This window comes from Dioscorea cayenensis, chromosome 11 (genome assembly GCF_009730915.1).
Source record: "Dioscorea cayenensis subsp. rotundata cultivar TDr96_F1 chromosome 11, TDr96_F1_v2_PseudoChromosome.rev07_lg8_w22 25.fasta, whole genome shotgun sequence".
Lineage (NCBI taxonomy): Eukaryota > Viridiplantae > Streptophyta > Magnoliopsida > Dioscoreales > Dioscoreaceae > Dioscorea > Dioscorea cayenensis.
In genome coordinates, this window is record NC_052481.1 from 2,571,638 (window position 1) to 2,593,881 (window position 22,244).

A 22,244-nucleotide genomic window follows, 5' to 3' on the forward strand; every position below is an offset into this window, starting at 1 on the left:
GTAATACTGGACAAAATCAATTCAGCCTCTGTTCTCCCTGCGAGAGTCGTCCTTCATTTTCTATATGAAAACTTGGATATTTATTTTTAAACCACCACATTTCTTCTGGGACCTTCTAGGTAGAAAAGAGATCTGTAGCTATCTCGTGTTTTCTAGGACCTTCAAGGATTTTCATCCTTAATACTTTCATTATTTCAGATAAACCTTAGCGATGAGAGTTCTTAATAGTAATTCTCAATTTTGTCTTCTTTCTTGACGAGATTTATGTGTTCCTCCGAAGAAGTATGGTCACTTAATGCTTATCTGGCAATCCACTCCTGCTTAATTTATCTGGAATAATATTATTTAATTTGACCAATTTAATTAGAGTTGGTCAACATTTGTAATTTACAATAAAAACAAAAGACAAATATTGAAGATATTATATTTTTCTTAGGATATTTGCTGATAAAAATTAATATAAGCACAAATATATGATCTTTAATGCTCAAAGTGCTATTTGCACTCTAGGTCCCAATTACATCACACCTAAGTAGTTCTCAATTGAGTTGCTTACTACTATCTGATCAGATTAAACTACATACAAGAATATAGTCTGACTTTATTTACTTATTAAGCTTTGCACAAGAAGGCCTTGCGGTAGCTATAGCAACTAATGGCTTTTCCTTCTTTAAGACAATCCCAAACTTTTCAACAAGATCAAGTTTGGAGTTATCAGGCAATCTCCACTCAAAGGAATGTAGCATTGTAGCCAGTATAAACTTGTTCATCTTTTCTGCTAGTGGAATACCCATGCAAATTCTTCGCCCAAAACCAAATGGGATGAAATTAAAGTTATTGCTACCATAATAATCCCATCTATTCATTCTTTCTAGAAACCTTTCTGGTATGAATTCTGAAGGATTTTCCCAAACAGTGGGGTTTCTATGTATAGCCCAGGCATTGATGAAAATTTTGGCTCCTTTTGGGATCATGTATCCTCCTATGGAGCATGTGGCTGTGGGATAACGGGGTAACAAGAGTGGGATTGGCGGATGTAAACGAAGTGATTCTTTTACTAATGCCTCCAAATAGTGCAATTTTGGTAGATGTGTTTCATCTACCATTTCCTCTTTCCCTACCACTGACTCAAGCTCTTCTTGTGCTTTCCTGATTGTCTCAGGTCTATTCATCATTTCAGCCAAGGTCCATTCTACCGTGATTGATGTTGTATCTGTGCCAGCTGTAACTATGTCCTGCATTCACAGGACCATTAGGCATCTCTTGTCTATTACACCTTGATGGTAATGTCATGGAAGGATGTTTAAATACTTTTTGTGGTAATAAAAAAAAGATGCATTTCCAGAAATTACTTATACTTCATTTAGGTTGATAAATATATATTGATTGTGACTAAAAGTGCACTAATGGAAAGTTGCATGAGAAACCCCTTTTTTTTGTTTTTTTTTTTTGGAAACAAGGAAAAACTTTGCCATCATGTTTGCCTGAACCCACTATATGCCACTAGTATTCTTTTGATCTTTTATTTCTTTCTAATTTTCATGTTATTTATTTGCTTAATTGGTCTTGTATTGCAACAGGAAGTTTGTTTTTGAGTAATGACACATGGAACTAACTGATAATGGTACAAGAAAATTAGTCTATGTGATTTTGTTATGCGTTGTGGTTTTAAAAACAAGCTTATACTTACTGTGAATATTCCTTTGATGTTGTCCATGGTCAGGAGCTGATGGGGGTCCTCTTTCAGCATCTCCAGCATCACCTGAAGAAAATCTTTCGTCTTCTCTTGATCACCACTTGCTTCCAGTGTTCCCTTCCGCTGCTCGATGATCATGCTCAGAAGTCTGTCAAGCCTTTCTTTGTGCTCTTTCATTTTCCGTTGCACCCCTTGCAAGTCCATCCATTCCAGCACAGGGAAGATATCTGACATGTTTGTGACACCTAATAAGTGTACTATACCATCCACCAGCTCCCGTAACTCACCACCAACCCGCTTCTGCTCCTCTGCTGCCAGTGAGTTGCCCCACAACATGCCAGTGACCACGTTGAGTACTGTGACAAATGCCACCTGTCCGACATCCACCACTTCTCCTGTTTTTCGATGCAGCTCCTCGACCATGCTCCTTACCTCCCGTTGGTGCAATGCATGGAAAGAGTCAAGTATCTTGGTGTTGAGCAGCTCCCGCACGCATGCTTTGCGAAGGGTGCGCCACTTGGGACTGTAGGGCTGGAAGCCAATGTCTTGCATACCAAATGAGATGATTCTGGCAGCCGCGGTGGTGTCATGATTTGCAAAGGTGACATCATGGTCTCTGCACATTTCCCTAGCTGCCTCTGACGAGCTCACTATTATGCATTGCCTGGATCCAATACGCATCATCATGACAGAGCCAAACGTTTGAGCCAAGTCTGCAAAGCAGCAGTGGAGGTCGAGGCGGAGGAAGGGGAGGTAACCGAGCACTGGCAGAGCTCGTGGACCTGGAGGCAGGCTCTGTGTGTCTTTTATTCTCTTCACTCCTTTTCGGTAAACAATGAAAATGACCACAGATATGAGAAAGAAGAAGTTGAGTGCCATTCTATCAGGCTCTCGGTTTTGATACCAAGACAATGCATCAGAAACCTTGCCCATTTTGGCAAAGAAGGCATCTAACAATGGAGTGTTATATTAATTTCTGCAGTTTTTTATACTCAAGTGTCGGCACAAATTGTGGTGGAAAAATATAAAAATCAAAGATGAAGAGTTTGTGGTGGATGATCAATGAAAATTTTTTCATGCAAAATAGCAGTCATTGTGTTGGTTGAGGTATTTTTCCACTACACTTTTTATCATTGTCATTGGCAAATTAAATGACAATGAAATTTCAAAATGACAAGGACAATGACAGCTTTTTTTTTTTGGTTCAAATGCATTTATCATTGTCATTGAAAAATCAAATGACAATGATATTTCAAAATGGCAATGGCAATGACAATTATCTGTCATGTCTTGCTTCTTTGACAAGATCTTTTGAGTTTCCTAGAGAGTTGTAGTTAGTTATCTTTTTTTACTCATTCCTGGTATATAATTATTAATGTGATTTGTGATGAGTTTTAGCAGGAGATGCTTATTACTTAAGGTGGGATGATTCAAGTAAAAAAAATTCTGCGACGTTCATATTTTATGTGAAAACTACCGACAAATTACAGGTACTCTATTTTGTCCTGCATATTTCTTACAAAATCACGTGAACACAAATGTAGGACATTTTTAGAGGAGAAATGTTAGTTTCTCATGATGTAGTCCCTATGTTATATCACACCCTGATAGTCTTCTGTTGAGCTATTCACTTCTCTTCTAGAGATTAAATTTATGATTAACTGTATTTCTCAATTTTGTCATACAGCTGTGTGTGCAGAAATGCCTTGCTTTGGTTATGTCCTCATGAAATGCTTCAATATTTCCAGTAATCACATTTCCATGAAAATAAAAGTTGGTAATTAGATAGATGGGAATATCAGATTCTTATGTTTGGTTAATTAGCGAAACTTATTCAAGTATTGATGAATATCTTTTGTTAACTTGTTTAGTTTATTAGGAGTGAACCTTAACAAAAAGAAATTGACTCATTTGCTTTTATTTGCTTTTAGTTAACCCTTGTGTTTAATTGCAGAATAAGTTAGAGATGTATCAGTTTTTGTTATCTCAGGCTATTCACTTGAATAAAACTCCAAACACTGCCAAATTATTCCAATGAAAATAACTGGTTTAATTAATTTAAATTTAAGTAGTAGTTATTTACATGTTTTGCATCTTTTATTTCTTTTTAATTCATGTTAGTTAATTAAGAAATTGTTCTTATATTGCAGCAGGAAGCATACTTTTAATCCATGTTTTAAATAACTGAGAACTGCACATGGCCAGACAAGTCTATAACTGCTTTAATGTTGCCCATTATCAGAGACTCATGTAGGTTCTTCTTCACATTCTCTATTATCATTTGAAGGAACAACAACAACAACAACCACAACTAGCTCTATTGTCTATGATTGTGTTATGGAATTTCAATCAATAAAAAGGAAAAACTAAGATCCATGTATCCAGCTCACAGATTATTGAGAATCCTCTTACAATTCGGTCATAAATCATCAAAATGTTCAAAGGAAATAGAATTTCTCTCAGAGTTTGGCAATCTCCACAAGATTCACAGTAGATCAAGAACATAATTACTAGGAAAAAAACGGAGAAACAATCCAGGAATTGACAATGAAAACAGGAAGACAATGGGAAGCTAACTTCCCTTCCGATCCACCTTCAGAGATCCCCGTCGGAGCTCGTTGGAGACCACAGACGAACAAGATCAAACCCCAACCACCTTCAGACCATCGATACCCCTTCTTCTTTCTCTTCTCTCCCTTTTGTATCCCTTTCCAGCTGGCATTAACGAACCTTCTCAAAGTTCTCCCGATGTCTTCTCTTCATTGGTCCACGTCATCACCTGTAACGAACCCCTTTAAACGAGAGTTCCTCCATTTGATTCTCTGGCCACGTCCACCAATGGCTGCTTCATTAGCCACGTCTCTCCCTTGAATGTCATTACAATCTGTTGATGTGGAAGGCAGCATCCTCCTCATGTGCCTTTCATTTGAAACTCCAGCACTTGGCACCAGCTTCTCTCGCGCCATTACAATACCCTCCCCATTTAAATTGGCCTTGTCCTCAAGGCCAGGAAATTGAGATTTAATCCACTCCCAATCCTCCCAAGAATTGTCACCATCTTGACAACCTTCCTATTGAATCAATGCCTGAATGCACACTTTTCCATTTCGTAATAGCTGCCTGAAATTGAGAACTGCCACAGGTTGTAAGAATGGACCTTCAGCAATTGATTTCAATGGAAGAGGCAATGTACCCGGCCATAGAATATTTGAAATGGAGTGAGGTGTTATACCAGTATTGAGCCCACGGTAAAAACTCAACCCGGACTTTGGGATTTTCAGAAACAAAACAACGGAGATAGAGCTCAATACATTTATTCAATGCCTCCGTTTGACCATCAGACTGTGGATGGTATGCTGTAGATCTTGATAAAGTAGTACCCATAGACTGAAAAAGATGTCGCCAAAATTTGCTGAGAAAAATCTTATCTCGGTCACTGATGATACTCTTAGGAACTCCATGTAATTTGACCACATGATTAATGAAAGTGTCAGCAACAACTGTACTAGAAAAATGAGCTTTGAGAGGCATAAAATGGCCAAATTTAGATAATCTGTCAACAACCACAAAGATAACAGAATATCCCTTTGATATTGGCAACCCAACAATAAAATCCATAGTCAAATCATCCCATATCTGTGGAGAAATTGGCAAGGGTTGAAGAAGTCCAGCAGGGTGAGTATGACTTGTTTTGGCTTGCTGACATACCATACAAGCTTTAACAAATTGCTTAACATCTTTGCGCATCCCTAACCAACAAAATTGTTGATCCATCCTCATATAAGTCAGAAGAGTTTCTGCATGACCACCAAGATGTGTACAATGAAATTCATTTAACAATTGATTTCTCAGCTGTTTATCATCAGGAATAACCAATTTTCCTATCCTCCATAACAAGTTTTGTTGCCAAGTAAATGTAGGATCTGTATTGGTATGTGACTGAATTTCCAGAATTTTGTCAATACAAAATTTATCCTATTGTTGAAGTTGTTGTATATGAGGCTGCAAGGAACAACTTGAAATTGATATGTGCATTTGGAAACACCTAGATAATGCATCAGCTGCCAAATTGTCCTTGGAATACTCAATATTGAAATTATAACCCATGAGCTTTGGAATCCACTGCTGTTGTTCTGGAGTATGAATATTCTGTTGACCAAGATGTCTCAATGCCTCCTGATCAGTTCTAATGGTAAATTGATGGCCAAACAGGTAATGTCTGAACTTAGTTATTGCTTCAGTAACTGCATATAATTCCCTTACATTAGCTGATTTTCTTTGCATCAAGGGAGTTAATTTCTTAGAGAAATAAGCTATTGGATGATTAGCTTGACTCAAGACTGCACCAATGCCCGTACTAGAAGCATCTGTTTCCAATATAAATGGCTTAGTGAAATCAGGTAATTTCAAAACTGGATCCTCAGAAATTTTTAGTTTCAAATTCAAAAATGTTGCTGCTGCTGCAGAACTCCACAGAAAACAATCTTTCTTTAACAAGTCAGTTAAAGGTTGAGCATGAAGGGCATAATTCTTAATGAACCTTTGATAATAGCCATTGATCCCCAAAAATCCTCTCAACTGTTTAACATTTTTAGGTTCAGGCCACTGTAAAATAGACTCAATTATAGTCTTGTCCATTTGCACACCATCAGCAGACACAATGTGCCCCAAATACTCAATTTGGAACACCCCAAAGCAACATTTAGAATATTTTGCAAACAGTTTATGTTGTTGTAAGGTCAGAAGGACTTGCTCAAAATGCTCCAAATGACTATCCAAGTCCTTACTATACACCAGAATATCATCCAAAAATATAAGAACATATCTGCGCATTGCAAATTGAAAAATTCCATTGATTAGAGCTTGAAATGTCGCCGGACAATTTGATAATCCGAAGGGCATCACCAAGAAGTGCCCGTGATGTGTTCTAAATGCTGTTTTATGTCTATCATCAGGATGAACTAAGACTTGATGGTAACCAGATCTTAAATCTAGTTTTGAAAAAGTTTGTGCACCATGTAATTCATCCAACAATTCATCAACTGTAGGGATTGAGTATGCATCTTTAATAGTCAAGGCATTCAATGCCCTATAGTCTGTACAAAATCTCCAAGTACCATTTTTCTTCTTCACCAATAAAATAGGAGATGAATAAGGACTTATACTATGCTCAATTATGCCATCCTGCAACATCTGATTTACCATGATTTCTATCTCATTCTTTTGACTGTGAGGATACCGATAAGGTCTCAACTTCACCGGTTGTGCCTCAGGGTGAAGAATGATTCTATGATCAAATTCCCTGGATGGAGGTAATCCTGTAGGTATAGAAAATACTGCTTGATATTTGAGCAGCAACTGTTGCAATCTGTCTGGCATATCAACAGGAAACTGAAATTGTACTTCAGAATGAACAAAAGGATCTACTGAAGATCTTTGACCAAAAGACTCCAATTTATCTTCCTTAACTGACAGAGATTAGCAAACAGAAATTGCTTTGGACCTACACAATCGATGCAACTGATGCAAAGATGCCATATGAGGTCCAGAATTCTTAGTACCATTAATAGTGAGAAATTTGCCATCAGAATAAAATTGGATGTAAAGATCTTTGTAATTCATAATATAAGATCCCAAGGTTGATAACCAATCAGCACCCAAAATAATTTCTGCACCTTCAATAGGAAGCAAATACACTGGAAGTTGCAACAAATGGCCTTGTACTTGAATCTGTAAGTTCTAAATCATGCCTTTAACCTATAAAGCAGAACCATCACCCACTAGCACTTTGAAAGGAGGACTTGGTTGCACATCCAAATGTAAAAATTTTGCAAACCTAGGCTGCATAAAACTGTTGTTACTGCCCACATCCAATAAAATTTGAACTTGATGCCCATTGATAACCCCAGTAAATCTCATAGTACTAGACACAGGAGCACTGTTTATAGCATTCAATGAATGTTTAGTGGAAGATTCTTCAGAAACTAAAGGATTTTCAAATCCCACAGTAAAATCAACAGTAGGAATAGTCACCGAATTAACAATAATGCCATCAGGAACCTCTTCATCAATATTAGTATCCTCATCCCATTGCAACAACAACAACCTTTTATTTGGGCATTTATGAGTAGGAGAAAATTTCTCGTCACAATTAAAACATAAGCCTTTGGCACGTCTTAATTGCATTTCATTAAAACTGATTCTCTTAATTGGCTGAGAAGAACTAGGGGACCCCGATGTGGTTTGCTGAGTAGTACTTTGAATATTCTGTGAATTCACCCAAGTTTTAGGAATAGCAGAAATTCCTTAATTTGGCCTAAAAGAGTTATTGCTGCCATGAACGTCTGGTAGAAGAACAACACATTTAGAAGATCCTTTGACAACTATTGAACATTTATCAGTATATTTGTCTTCATACAATCGAGTTAATTGCATAGCTTGAGGTAATGACTCAGGCTTTAAAGGAATGATATCCCTTTGAATATCCTTCTTCAAACCACTAATGAAACAAGTCAACAATGCTTTGTGTGACATTCCTTCCATTCTATTTGCCAATGTAATGAATGTATCATAATATTGATCAACAGTGCCACCATGAGACAACTTAAACAAGGCATAACCCGGATCTTCATAAGCAGAAGGTCCATAAGCAAATTCAAAAGCCTGTAAAAACTGAGACCATGAGACAAAATACCCATTCTTCTTCATCATCTGATACCAAGGAATAACTGGTCCCTCAAAATGTATTTGAGCAATCTTGAGTTTATAAGGATCAGTAATATCAAAATACTCAAAGAATTATTCAGCTTGATATATCCACTGCAGCACATCAGAACCATCAAAACGGGGAAAATCCAGTCTAATTGCTCTCATATTAGTAGAAGGAATAGCATGATAGTCCTGTTCTTCCCTAATCGCTGCTGGTTGAACCGATGATGAAGTAGTAACATTGTCCTGCAACTGAGGTTGATGATTCTCTAGAATTAGAGATAATGGAGAGAGAGCTTGTTCTACCAAACTCACACGTTCATCACGCTGATTCATGGCTGCCAAAAATCTCTCTTCACGTTGCTCCATAACAGTCATCATAGTATCAAATCGAGCTGTAATATCCTTCATACGTGTGGATTCTGCCATGAAAAAGAACAAAATCTCCCCAGAAATCAAACGAAAGCACCAAAATGTTATGGAATTTCAATCAATAAAGAGGAAAAACTAAGATCCATGAATCCAGCTCACAGATTATTGAGAATCCTCTTACAATTCGGTCACAAATCATCAGAATGTTCAAACGAAATAGTATTTCTCTCAGAGTTTGGCAATCTCCACAAGATTCACATCAAATCAAGAACAGAATTACTAGGAAAAAACAGAGAAACAATCCAGGAATTGACAATGAAAACATGAAGACAATGGGAAGCTAAGTTCCCTTCCGATCCACCGTCGGAGATCCCCGTCGGAGCTTGCCGGAAACCGTAGACGAACAGGATCAAACCCCAACCACTTCAGACCATTGATACCCTTTCTCCTTTCTCTTTTCTCCCTTTTATATCCCTTTCCAGCTGGCATCAACGAACCTTCTCAAAGTTCTCCCGATGTCTTCTCTTCATTGGTCCACGTCATCACCTGTAACGAACCCCTTTAAACGAGAGTTCCTCCATTTGATTCTCTGGCCACGTCCACCAATGGCTGCTTCATTAGCCACGTCTCTCCCTTGAATGTCATTACAATCTGCTGATGTGGAAGGCAGCATCCTCCTCACATGCCCTTTATTTGAAACTCCAGCACTTGGCACTAGCTCCTCTCACGCCATTACAGATTGCAGAAATGATGCATACCAATCACAATTATAATGGCTTCTGCAATCATTTATGCTCAAGATTCATAACGAATAGTTGCAGAAAACAAATAAGGGAATCAGAGATGGAGGAGTTTGCCAAATCATTGAAAAAGGTCTTCAAGCAAGGCATCATTAAACAGGTAATTATATATGTTTTTGTTACTTAAATCACCCAAGTTAGTACCATTTGGACCACCACTTCTGTTACTATTATCAGTAGATTATATATGCAGTGTATAAGTGAATATATATATATATAGTTAATTTTAATAAATTATTTTTTTTAAATTTATAATATATTTCTTCAATTTTAATAACAGCTTTGAAATAATAATAATAATAACAATATAATTTTCTCCTTAAAACTAATAATTATATGCTGTGTTGCAACAACACTCCATCCTCAACTCATCCCCTCACACACGAGGGACACTGGCTAAAAAAACACACACAGGGGGCATGGCTTTACATTTGGTACGGTTTTGCTCAATCAACTTGATCAGCAACCTGTAACTGACTCACATAAACTGTTTATGTGTTAGGTTTTTTCCAAACTGTGACTCTGCAGATTAAGTCTTTGTTTATTTTATTTTATTTTTTTTATAAAAAAATTCACAAACAATAATAGGCTTTCACAAGAATAGAACCCATGAAGGTCTAACCAAATGGCTACAAATGTTGTAAGTCAAATTTATAGCAAACATTATTAAAACAATAAAATCAACAATGGTGCCAAATAAGACTAATAAGTTTTGATTTAGTACATGTTGCTTTATTAAAAAATATAAATAATAAATAAGTCTTATACTCAACTAGGTTACGTTACGAGAAAGAGCGTAGTAACCTCTTACAAAAACAGTCATAGTTAACCTAAAATTTTGTTATTGTAAATTTCTATAATATTTTTAAATTATATATTTATTTATTTAAAAATTTATAAAGCCCATGAGCTGGTAGTTACGACCCGGCCCGCCGGTTTGACAGTGTGTCTCGGGCCGGGTCCGGCTCAGCCAGTCACCCTAGACTCTCTTGGCCCGCCGAGTTCCAGGCCCAATTAACAGGCCCGCGCCCCCGCAAATAGCTACATCATCATCGTCGTCATCATCGACATCCATCGATTCTCCAACGCGCATCCTCAAGCTCATCGCCGCCCGGCGCGCCACCCTCTCCCACTCCATCCTCATCCAAGCCTCCTCCCGTTCCGGCCGCATCTCCCTCGCCTACTCCCTCTTCAACCGCATCTTCTCTCTCCAGACCTACCGATCTCTCATGCAATCCCCTCTGCCGCAAGAAAATGGGCTTGTGAAGGGGTTTTGCGATGTGGATAAGGTGGAAGAGGCACGTATGTGAATACATGGATGATGGTTTTGGTGAGAGTTTGCTGCAGTGATGATGGAGATGTGTTGAAGCTGATGGTTTTTGAAGATTGTTGATGAAGAGGAATGGAGAAGAAGGACAAAGCTTGTGCATTTGGGGACTGGTTTGGAGTATTTTTACTTAATTGAAAGAATTGAGTAGAAAGATGCAATTATATTATTTGAAATTCCTGCTGGATGATATTGTGGATTCTGATGATCTGCCTCAATGAACAAGCGTCAACAATCACAATTAAGGTAAAATGTATTTGATCATTGACTTTATTTCAAAAGAATGATAATCACAATGACAATGAACCAATGCATATTCACATAAGCCTTGATACTTATCTTGCATCAAGAATGAATTTTCATCTGAACCTCATATATGCTGCTTATTTTAAGATTTCTGTATCATTTGTTGCTTGAGAATATCATTGAGATCTACAAAAGTGTGGATGGTTATCTAGTAACGCATCCTCGCCTGATTTTTATAAGAAGATTTTTGAGCAATTCAATTGTTGGCTTTATCCCCAAACCCAAGTATACACAATGGCAATTAAATGCTATGATTTTCACAGGTGGTGGTCTCTCATCTTGCAATATTATTTATTCATGTGAAGCTTATATGAATGCTGCTGCTGATTTTAGAGTTGATGTATAGCCAGAAATACTGAGAAATAAGCAGGGTAGATCAATGAGAAACTAGGGGAAGAACGAGTGGGTGAACGACAAGCATGTTGTTGGTCTATGAATATAGGAACAGAGTAATACAACGTAAAATTAATTCAGCTTCTTTTCACCATGCAAGAGTCGTTCATCATTTTCTATCTGAAACCCGGATATTTATTTTTTAAAACCAATGCGCAATTACTAGATTTCTTCTGGGAACTTCCAGAAGGAAAAGAGATCTGTAGCTGCTATCTTTGTCTTCTAGGACCTCCGAGGATTTTTTTTTCCTTAATCCCTTTATTACTTCTGACAAACCTTAGTGATAAAGGTTTTTAACAATATTTCTCTATTTTGTCTTCTTTCTTAATGCCATTAATGAGTTTCTCTGAAGAACTATGGTTGTTTAATGCTTTTTTGGTAGTTCACTAACTTCACTCCTGCTTAATTTATCCGGAAAAGTATTATTTAATTTGACCAATTTAATTAGAATTGGTCAACATTTGTAACTTGCATTAAAAACAAATGACAAAAACTGAAGATACTATATTTTCTTAGGACATCTGCCAATTAAAAAAAATATAAGCACAAATGTAAGATCTTTAAATGCTTGCAGTGCTGGTCGCACTCTAGGTCCCAATTACATCACACCCAAGTAGTTCTCAATTGAGTTGCTTACTACTTCTGAGCAGATTAAACTACATACAAGAATATAGTCTGACTTTATTTACTTATTAAGCTTTGCACAAGAAGGCCTTGCGGTAGCTATAGCAACTAATGGCTTTTCCTTCTTTAAGACAATCCCAAACTTTTCAACAAGATCAAGTTTGGAGTTACCAGGCAATCTCCACTCAAAGGAATGTAGCATTGTAGCCAGTATATACTTGTTCATCTTTTCTGCTAGTGGAATGCCCACACAAATTCTTCGTCCAAAACCAAATGGGATGAAATTGAAGTTATTGCTACCACCATATTCCCATCTATTAGTTCCCGTTAGAAACCTTTCTGGTATGAATTCTGATGGATTTTCCCAGACACTGGGGTTTCTATGTATGGCCCAGGCATTGATGAAAACTTTGGCTCCTTTTGGGATCATATATCCTCCTATGGAGGATGTTGCTGTGGGATAACGAGGTACTAAGAGTGGGACTGGCGGATGTAAACGAAGCGATTCTTTTACCAATGCCTCCAAATAGTGCAATTTTGGTAGATGTGTTTCATCTACCATTTCCTCTTTCCCTACCACTGACTCGAGCTCTTCTTGTGCTTTCCTGATTGTCTCAGGCTTATTCATCATTTCAGCCAAGGTCCATTCTACCGTGGTTGATGTTGTATCTGTGCCACCTAAAACTATGTTCTGCAGTCACATGACAATTAGACATTTCTTGTGTATTACACCTTGATGGTGGTGTCATTGAAAGAATACTTAAATGCTTTTTGTGGTAATAAAAAAAAGATGCATTTCCATAAGCTGCTTATACTTTATTAGGTTGATAAATATTTATTGATTGTGACTAAAAGTGCACTAATGGAAAGTTGGATAAGAACCCTTTTGGAAACAAGGAAAAACTTTGGTATCATGTTTGCCTGAACCTACTATATGCCTCTTGTGTTCTTTTGATCTTTTAGTTCTTTCTAAATTTTTATGTTAGGTTTTTGCTAAATTGGTCTCGTACTGCAACAGGAAGTTTGTTTTTGAGTAATGACGTATTGAACTAACTGATAATGGTATAAGCAAATTACTCTATATGATTTTGTTATGCGTTGTGGTTTTAAAAACAAGCTTACACTTACCGCGAATAATCCTTTGATGTTGTCCGTGGTCAGGAGCTGATGGGGGTCCTCTTTCACCATCTCCAGCATCACCTGAAGAAAATCTTTCGTCTTCTTTTGATCACCACTTGCTTCCAGAGTTCCCTTCCTCTGCTCGATGATCATGTTCAGAAGTCTGTCAAGCCTTTCTTTGTGCTCTTTCATTTTCTGTTGCACCCCTTGCAAGTCCATCCATTCCAGCACAGGGAAGATATCTGACATGTTTGTGACACCTAATAAGTGTACTATACCATCCACCAGCTCCCGGAACTCACCACCAACCCGCTCCCGCTCCTCTGCTGCCAGTGAGTTGCCCCACAACATGGCGGTGACCACGTTGAGTGCTGTGACAAATGCCACCTGTCCGACATCCACCACTTCTCCTGTTTTTCGATGCAACTCCTCGACCATGCTCCTTACCTCCCGTTGGCGCAATGCATGGAAAGAGTCAAGTATCTTGGTGTTGAGCAGCTCCCGCACAAACACTTTGCGAAGGGTGCGCCACTTGGGACTGTAGGGCTGGAAGACCATGTCTTGCGCACCAAATGAGATGATTCTGGCAGCCGCAGTGGTGTCATGATTTGCAAAGGTGGCATCATGGTCTCTGCACACCTCCATAGATGCCTCTGACGAGCTCACTATTATGCATTGCCTGGATCCAATCCACATCGTCATGAGAGGGCCAAATGTTTGAGCCAAGTCTGCAAAGCAGCGGTGGAGGTCGGGACGGAGGAAGGGGAGGTAACCGACAACCGGCAGACCTCGTGGACCTGGAGGCAGGCTTGGTGTGTCTTTTATTCTCTTCACTCCTTTTCGGTAAACAATGAAAATGACCACAGATATGAGAAAGAAGAAGTTGAGTGGCATTCTGTCAGGCTCTAGGAGTTGATACCAAGATGATGCTTCAGAGACCTTGCCCATTTTGATTTAAAAAAAAAGGCATATAACAATGGACTGTTCTATTAAGTTCTGCAGTTCTTTACACTCAAGTGTCAACACAAATTGTGGTGGAAAAATATGGTAATCAAAGATGAGGAGTTTGTGGTGAATGATCAATGAATAATTTCGCGATTAAAATAACAGCCATTATCTTGGATGAGAGATTTCTATCCATTAACTGTTCTACCACACACTTCTTGATAAGTGCAGAAATACAGATGTTTCAAGGGTTTGAAGAAATAGTGACAGGAAGCAATACAAGCAGTGACTGAAAAATCTTACTGGATGATATATCTCTGAACAGGCAAGAATCTGCTTGTGTGGATAAAAAGCAACCAGAACAGTTGCCTAGGTAAGCTGTCAGACATAATTTCATTTCAATTTCAATTATGGAAAATCAAATGGTGATGATATTTCACAATGACAATGACAATGATAACTTCTTTTGTTCAAATTAAAATTTCTGAAACAACCTTATGAAAAAAACAATTACCTTCTTTGACATGATCTTTGAGTTTTCTAGAGAATTGTAGTTAGTTATCTGGTATTTACTCATACCCGGTATAATTATTAATGTGATTTCTGATGATTTGTGGTTGGGGATACTTATTACTTAAGGTGGGCTGGTTCAAGTATAAAGTTCTGCAACATTCTTATGTTATGTGAAGTCTAACGACAAATTGCAGGTAATCTATTTTGTCCAGCATATTTCTTACAAATTCATATAAACACAAATGTAGGACTTTTTTATAGTAGTAATGCTAGTTACTCATGATGCAGGTCCCTGTGTTATATCACCCCCTAATAGTCCCTAAGAGTCCTCTGTTGAGCTGTTCACTTCTCTTCTACCAGAATAAACTTATGATAAATTGTATGACTTAATTTAGTCATACAGCTGTTTGCAGAAATGCCTTTCTTTGGTAATGTCCTCCTATCGATCTTTCCAGTAATCACATTTCCATGAAAATAAAAGATGGGAATATCAGATTCTCATGTTTGGTTGATTAGCAGAACTTATTCAAGTATTTTTGGGGGAAAGAGCTCATAGAGCTAATTTTATTAATAAGAAAAGAAGGTTTACAAAAGTTCAAAGATTACATCACAAAGAAGAAAAACAAAGCAAAAGAAGACAAACAACAATAAACACTGGAAAGAGAAACTAGAAAACAAAACCATGCTCAGAAAAAGACTTCATGATCCACCTCGGCAGGTCACGGCCAGACAGAAAGAGGTTTAGACGGTGGAGGTTATTCCCAGCAAATATGGCTAAGGCAGACGCTGGACCATTCCAGCAAGAAGGAATGGTGATCATAGAGGGATTACCCACAATATGAAGCAAGTGAGAGATGTCGGAAAGATCCTGCGCAAACCGCCAAGTGGTAGGATTACGGCCATCCAACAGAGCTTGAGATATATCATGGTTGCAGTGAAGGATGCGACGAATATCCAGATGCCGATCAGAAGAGGTCCGAAGAGCAATGCAAAGAGCTTTGATACCCGCTTCAAAATGAGAATCTGCTTTGAATGTGCAGCAACCTGCACAAGAGATAACATAGTTATGATTTGAGATAAAAATCCCTGACTTACCAAGCTTGCTGCTGTCAGTCCATATGTGGGCATAAAAGAGAAAGAGGCCGTCAAAGATGGAGAAGTTATTGAGGAGGCGCCTTCGTCCCAATAGAGAGAAATTTTCCTGCATAAATTCCTGGACATGGATAACAGCTTTGGAAGGAATGTTAGAAAACTTGGGTTTGATATTGTTGAAGATGAGATCACAGCGAGCCTTCCACAAAAATCAAATAGTGGCAGCAATAACAGATACAGTATGAATAGAAAAGTTATGATCAGAGATCCATAAACCAGCAGAAATTAAATCAGGGAAGGAAATATTAATGCCAAGGTTATAGTTATTCAAGTATTTGGTTTACTAGAAGTGAACCTTAACATAAAGAAATTGACTTATTTGCTTTTGGAAACCCTTTTGTTTAATTGTAGAATAAGTTAGAGATGCATCAGTATATGATTTATCAGGCTAATCACTCCAATAAAACTCCAAACACCACCAAACAGAATAATTTTCGAAAGAGTTGGTGGAATAATTACAAAACATATGTTAGGTGTTTGGTTGATGACAAATTCCTTTTCTTGAAAATGCTTAAGACTGGTGATATCTTCTAATTCGATTAAGAGATTTCTTTTCTTGATTCTTTGATATAAAAGTACAGGATGTGGTATCAAAAAGAAGTTGCATAGGAACTGTTTGATATGAATTGAGGAAAAACTCCAATATCAGTTATTTACATGCTTTTCATCTTTTATTTCTTTCTAATTCATGTTAGCTATTTATCGAATTGTCCTTATAGGAAGCATACTTTCGATCAATGTTTCGAAGAACTGATAGAGCACATAGCCAGGCTAGTCTATAACTGAACTTTTCATGCGTTTTGGTTTGGAAAGCAAGCTTATGCTCACCATGAATACTGCTTTCATGTTGTCTATTATCAGGGGCTCATGGCGGTCCTTCTTCACCTACTTGATCATCATGAATAGTACCAATGACAGTTAGATTAACATCTGCAGTTATATATGCTCAAAGTTTCGACATGAATAGTTGCAGACAAATATGGGAATCAGAGGTAGAGAAGTTTGCCAAACCATTGAAGAAGTTATCAAGACATCATTAAAAAGGTAATTATGTTGTTACTTTTGTTGACACATAAATGGGGCTACAAATGATCCAGATATTTTTAATCATGAATTCTCTAATACACTCTTTTAACTCAGTATGAAAAGAGCAATCGGTCAGGAAGCAAGGACCTCATGGGAAAGCTTCGGAGTTGGTACAGCGACAAGCGGTGTGGCCTTTTTGAGAACAATCCCAAACCTCTCAGAAAGGTCGAGCTTGGTTCCCTCTGGTAGATTCCAATCGAAAGAATGCAGCAACGAAGCCAATGCATATCCAACTATCCGCTCAGCCATCGGAATCCCTGCACATATCCGCCTCCCTGACCCGAATGGGAAGTACCTGAAATCATTCCCGGTAAAATCCCATTTACTGCCATCAATACCAAGAAACCTCTCTGGCTTGAACTCCAATGGATTTTCCCATATTGCAGGGTCTCTGTGAATAGCCCACACATTGACAAAGACCTGACTTCCTTGAGGTATAGTGTAGCCATTGATGGTGCATGTGGAGTTTGGACAATGAGGGACAAGGAGAGGGAGTGCAGGGTGGAGTCTAAGTACTTCTTTGATGACAGCTCCCAAGTATGTGAGTTTTGGAAGGTGAGACTCTTCAACCATATTGTCCTTCCCTACTACTTGTTCTAATTCTTGTTGTGCTTTTTTCATCATCTCTGGCTTTTGAATCAGCTCTGCCATTGCCCATTCTACTGTGTTTGATGTTGTCTCTGTTCCTCCAACCACCATGTCCTGTTTCCATGCATGCTTCTTTGTTAGTAGATTAAAGAGTGAATCATGCTTGCTTTAGATGACATATATATGAGTTGTATTCTTATACTATGCATGTATCTTACCATGAGAAGAGCCTTGACATGGTTAATAGTAAAGGGAGTAGTGGCACCACTCTTACTATTATCATCACCACCCCCATCCTTCTCCATCCTTAGCATAAACCCTAGGAAATCCTTATCCTCACACCCATCTCCACCATTCTTTTTCCTCTCCTCTATAATCCTCTCAAATATCCCATCCAACCTTACCAACTTCTCCTTCATTTTCCTCTGTATCCCTTGCACATCAAACCTCTCCAACCTCGGAAAAAAATCAGACAAGTTTGGCTTCCCTAACATCTCTGTTATGTCCCCTACCACCTCCCTGAACTCTTTCCCCACCTCCTTCCTTTTCTCCTCCCCTTCCACAACCCCTCCCCACAACATACTTGTTATCACATTCATCACCATCAAGAACATCTGTGCCCCTACATCCACTGCTTCTCCGGCCATCTCTTCCAAATGTATTAGCAGTGACTTCATCTCTCGCTGGCGTAACCAGTAAACCCGGTCAAGGCTTGCCTTTCCGAGCATCTCTCTGACACATATTTTACGTAGTAAACGCAGTGTAGGGCCGTTGGGAGATGAAACTATGTTTGATTTTATATACTCCATTGTCTTGGCTGCGGCCGGGATTATTCTGTTGGCGAAGTTGTCATCTTGCAACCGGAGAACCTCTTTGGCCATATCCACCCCACTGATTACTATGGCAAGGCGGTTTCCGAGCTTGATGGTAAAGATAGGGCCATGGGTTTTTGCCAAGGTGGCAAAGTGAGTGTGTAGCTCAGGGTTGAGAGTTAGAAGGTTGCCGAAGATTGGAACTCCGGCAGGGCCCGGTGGGAGAGATAGGCATCTCCGGCGAAGCCACCGGGTTATTGTTTTATAGCATAGGAATATAAGGAGTGTAACTGAGGTGCATAGGATGGTGATGGTGGTTGTTTTAGAGTTTATTATTAGGGTTGTTGTGGCCATGAAAGTGGTGGTGGTGGAAGGAGGTGATGGTTGTGTTGTTAATGAAGAAGGTTGTGGTTTGTGAGGATGGTGAGTTGTTATGGTTTTTTTTGCATGAACTTGGATTGGTGTTTTTTTCTTGGTTTGTTTTGGGTAGTGAATTGTGAGTGGTTGTGGTAATGTGATGGAAAGCATTGGTATGTTTTTTTATGGTTTTGTGTATTGTTTGTGTGCATGAATTTATAAGTTCTAAGTTTCTGAAAAAGACAAATGAAGACATGAACTTGTGTTTTTAGAGAATATTCTTATAGAAAAGTAACAATCAGTCCTTGAATGTTTCCAAATTTCATAGGTAGTTCTTAAATTATAGTTTTTCAAACTCTGTAAAAAGAATTCCCATTTCTTTGTTTTCAACTTAAATTTATTTTTCATTAAAAACTTCAATTGATTTGTGAATGTATATTCTTAATTCCCTGAATGAGGTATAATAATTGTAGGAAAAAAAAAAAATTGAATGAGTATGTCTTCCAATAAAAAGGGATTATTTGGTAATTTGAAATATTAGGGATTATTCTTTGATAATAAAAATATTAAAAGAGGAATCATTTGAAATATACCTTCGTAGATGTTATTAAATATTATAAATGATCCGAATACCAAAAGAAAATCATTTTTAATGTTTATTTGTAAAATTTATGTTTTTAAGACTTTGGATTGATTGTAAAATTGTAAATTTGTAAAATTTAAATATATTTATAACTGAATAGAACATATTGAGGGTCTAATAAATAATTTAGGTATTTTCTTATCTGATGAAGAGCATGTGATGATCGGTGATATTTTATTTTAGTCCATTGAAGTCATGGGAAGAAAAGGACAAGCATCAGAGTTTTTCAAGATTCTTATTTAGCTCTAATGTCTTTTCTGCATTGATAAACATTCAAATAAATTATAATTAGACATGTATTTAAAAATTTATTTTCTAAAGAATATTATCATGTGATCATCAGCACTAACTGATCTATTGTAAAATAAAAGTTTTTATTAATATATATATATATATATATATTATTTTAGAGAGAAATGCCAATTTGAAGCTTAGTGATGATGATAAGCAGATGATTTTATTTTTAAAAATTATTAATGAACTTTAATTTTTCTATTTTATTTTCTTGAAATTTTTTTTTTGTTGTGATTTTGGTAGATTGGTAGGGATAGAAGTAAAGTCATTGAGAAATATTATTAATAAATTTAAATTTAGATTTGTTAGAATTTGTGAAAGTTTTACCATCTTAATTTCAATTGTATTTTTACGAGAGATTATAAAAGTTTTATCCTCTCAATTTTAATTGTATTTTGACGACATTATCAAAGTTTATTTTTTTTCCTAGACCAAAATCAAAATAATTAAATAGCTTAATTAACATCTTTTAGAGGTAAAAGTATAAAAAGTATCATTTATACATCATATAAAAACTCTAATCAGTCATATGCCTCTTCTTTCCCTGGTTTGTTTTGTTTACTAAACGTGAAACATTAATAATTCATTTTTCAGGAGCATGTGTACAAGTGTGGTACTAATACCTCAACACATATGTGTCCTTATTTTGTGTAAAATGAGATTTGAATCTACTTCATTAGCAAGACACAAATATCTTATATAGGCGGTGTGATTATCACGCAAGTGTACAGAGTCGCCAAGTAATGTATAAAACACAAGGATCGTATTTCTTAAGATTAAGAATCTATTATTACTCCTTCGCCACTTATTTTCTAATCTAACTCTTGAGTGAAGGTTTCTACTTAACTAGTTGTGGAAAAACAAATAAAAGGCCACTAGAAAGTGAAGGTTTAAGTAAGAGGCTATAAACACAACAATGATATGCAAAGGACCACATACGAATAACAAAAGATGCAAAGGTGGTTTGGATCGAAGGACTTCTAAATTAAATCAACCCCAATCTTTCTTGGTGATTGAACCCTAATCCCATACGAGTGTTAATTGGAATCTCTTCCGAATCAACCCTCCTATGATTTGTCACACTCCACAATTTTTTCCATCAACACATAAGGGCAAGGATGGCATTTCTCCATATTTGTCATGATTGGTGGTAGATGGAGAGAGTTAGTGGGGGTTGGTGGGGAATATTTTATATTATTTGGGGGTAGTGCCACCTATCCCCTTAATGTGAGCCCTTAGATCAAAATGATCCTAGCCCTTGATTTGTTAGGTGGAGGGCGATATAAACCTCTCATGACAATTTTAAAGACACACAAGAGTGCTCATTACAAGCATCTATTATACAAGAGAGATTTCTCCTCATCTTCTTGCTTGTTTATTTACTTGTGTTCTTGCATATTTACTTTCTTGCCAAGTTTACATTTTCATTCTTGCAAGCTTGTAATTCTTAAGTATTCAAAGAGGAAAGGCTGCCTTGGTTTGGTTTGAACTTTGAACAAACACTTGAAGTGTGAACAAAAACCAACCAAGGGCCGCACGGAACCTTGAACGAAATAACAAGCCCGTGACAAATTGCATTAAGAACGAGGAAATTCCAAAATAAGAGTAAACACAACCTAAGTTTACTCTTAAAGGTCGAAGGCTACCGGCACTCAATCTCTCGGCGTGTCAGTACAAGCAACCCTTTCTAATCCATGCAAGATCTAGAGCACGTGAGCAAGTTACATCAATGTGAACAACTCATAAAAGAACTATGGATCTCTCCACATGTAATTCCAACATGCAAGCAAAATGGATTAGATCACAAACTAAACCAATGCAATGGAATTAAGTAACAATCATCCAAAATGCATGATGAACCCCTTAAGGTTCACCGACATCCGGTGACCTTGGGGGTATAATGTGCCATCATACAAATGTAAATAACAATATGAACAAAAATACAAGAAAAGTTCATAAGTGACACTCCCTAGATGAAATGATGATGAAGATGAGGTAGATCGGGCCGGATGATGATTCTCTCTTCCAAGGATTGCCGAATGATGCTTCCCCTAGCTGAAGGCCATTTCCCGAGTCCTAAAACTCCTCTCTTTCCAAGGTGGTGGATCTTGCCTTTCAAGTTTTGTGCTTTGGAACCTCAAATGCCCTTCAAATTGCTTCGAAGAATCGCCGCCGTTGTCTAGGTTTCTTCTCTTCTAATGGTGGCCAAGAACTCCTCTTTCAGCCCTAAAAGACTCCTTAAATACCCCCGAGCTATACGAGCCATATAGAGGCCGTATGAAGGCCGTACGAAGCTAAAATGATGAAATCTTGTTGTATACCGGGGTCTATACTGGGGGGCATACGGGTCTGATAAGGACCCGTATGGAGGCCGCATGACTTAGGCCAAAGTTTATGTCTCAAAAAATCTCCATGTGCTATAGTTGATTGCTTTACAAACTCTGTCTCAAAAAGTTTCTGCCTGCTAGAGTCTTAAAGTATGAAACTTCTTTACAAACTCTCAAAAGAT

General features: G+C 37.6%; 3 protein-coding genes and 2 long non-coding RNA genes across 5 annotated transcripts; 2 read left to right on the top strand and 3 right to left on the bottom strand.

The window, feature by feature from the left end:
• Positions 1–582: 582 nt before the first annotated feature.
• Positions 583–2,879, bottom strand: LOC120272073 (flavonoid 3'-monooxygenase CYP75B137-like). Its single transcript, XM_039278813.1, has 2 exons — positions 1,691–2,879; positions 583–1,235 (listed from the first exon to the last, which is right to left on the bottom strand). The coding sequence occupies exons 1-2, from the start codon at positions 2,627–2,629 to the stop codon at positions 606–608; spliced, it is 1,569 nt and encodes a 522-aa protein (XP_039134747.1). The 5' UTR covers positions 2,630–2,879; the 3' UTR covers positions 583–605.
• A 6,617-nt stretch (positions 2,880–9,496) lies between these two features.
• LOC120272490 lies at positions 9,497–13,522 on the top strand. Its single transcript, XR_005540208.1, has 3 exons — positions 9,497–9,676; positions 10,479–11,149; positions 13,388–13,522. It is a non-coding gene; the product is annotated as an uncharacterized LOC120272490 (long non-coding RNA).
• Positions 12,087–14,636, bottom strand: LOC120272488 (flavonoid 3'-monooxygenase CYP75B137-like). Its single transcript, XM_039279319.1, has 2 exons — positions 13,355–14,636; positions 12,087–12,917 (listed from the first exon to the last, which is right to left on the bottom strand). The coding sequence occupies exons 1-2, from the start codon at positions 14,291–14,293 to the stop codon at positions 12,288–12,290; spliced, it is 1,569 nt and encodes a 522-aa protein (XP_039135253.1). The 5' UTR covers positions 14,294–14,636; the 3' UTR covers positions 12,087–12,287.
• LOC120272489 lies at positions 14,527–17,233 on the top strand. The gene is made up of 5 exons (XR_005540207.1): positions 14,527–14,663; positions 14,930–14,997; positions 15,092–15,231; positions 16,817–16,999; positions 17,096–17,233. It is a non-coding gene; the product is annotated as an uncharacterized LOC120272489 (long non-coding RNA).
• Positions 16,989–19,015, bottom strand: LOC120272487 (geraniol 8-hydroxylase-like). The gene is made up of 2 exons (XM_039279318.1): positions 17,848–19,015; positions 16,989–17,743 (listed from the first exon to the last, which is right to left on the bottom strand). Exons 1-2 carry the CDS (start codon positions 18,967–18,969, stop codon positions 17,114–17,116), a joined length of 1,752 nt encoding a protein of 583 aa, XP_039135252.1. The 5' UTR covers positions 18,970–19,015; the 3' UTR covers positions 16,989–17,113.
• Between the last annotated feature and the right edge of the window lie 3,229 nt (positions 19,016–22,244).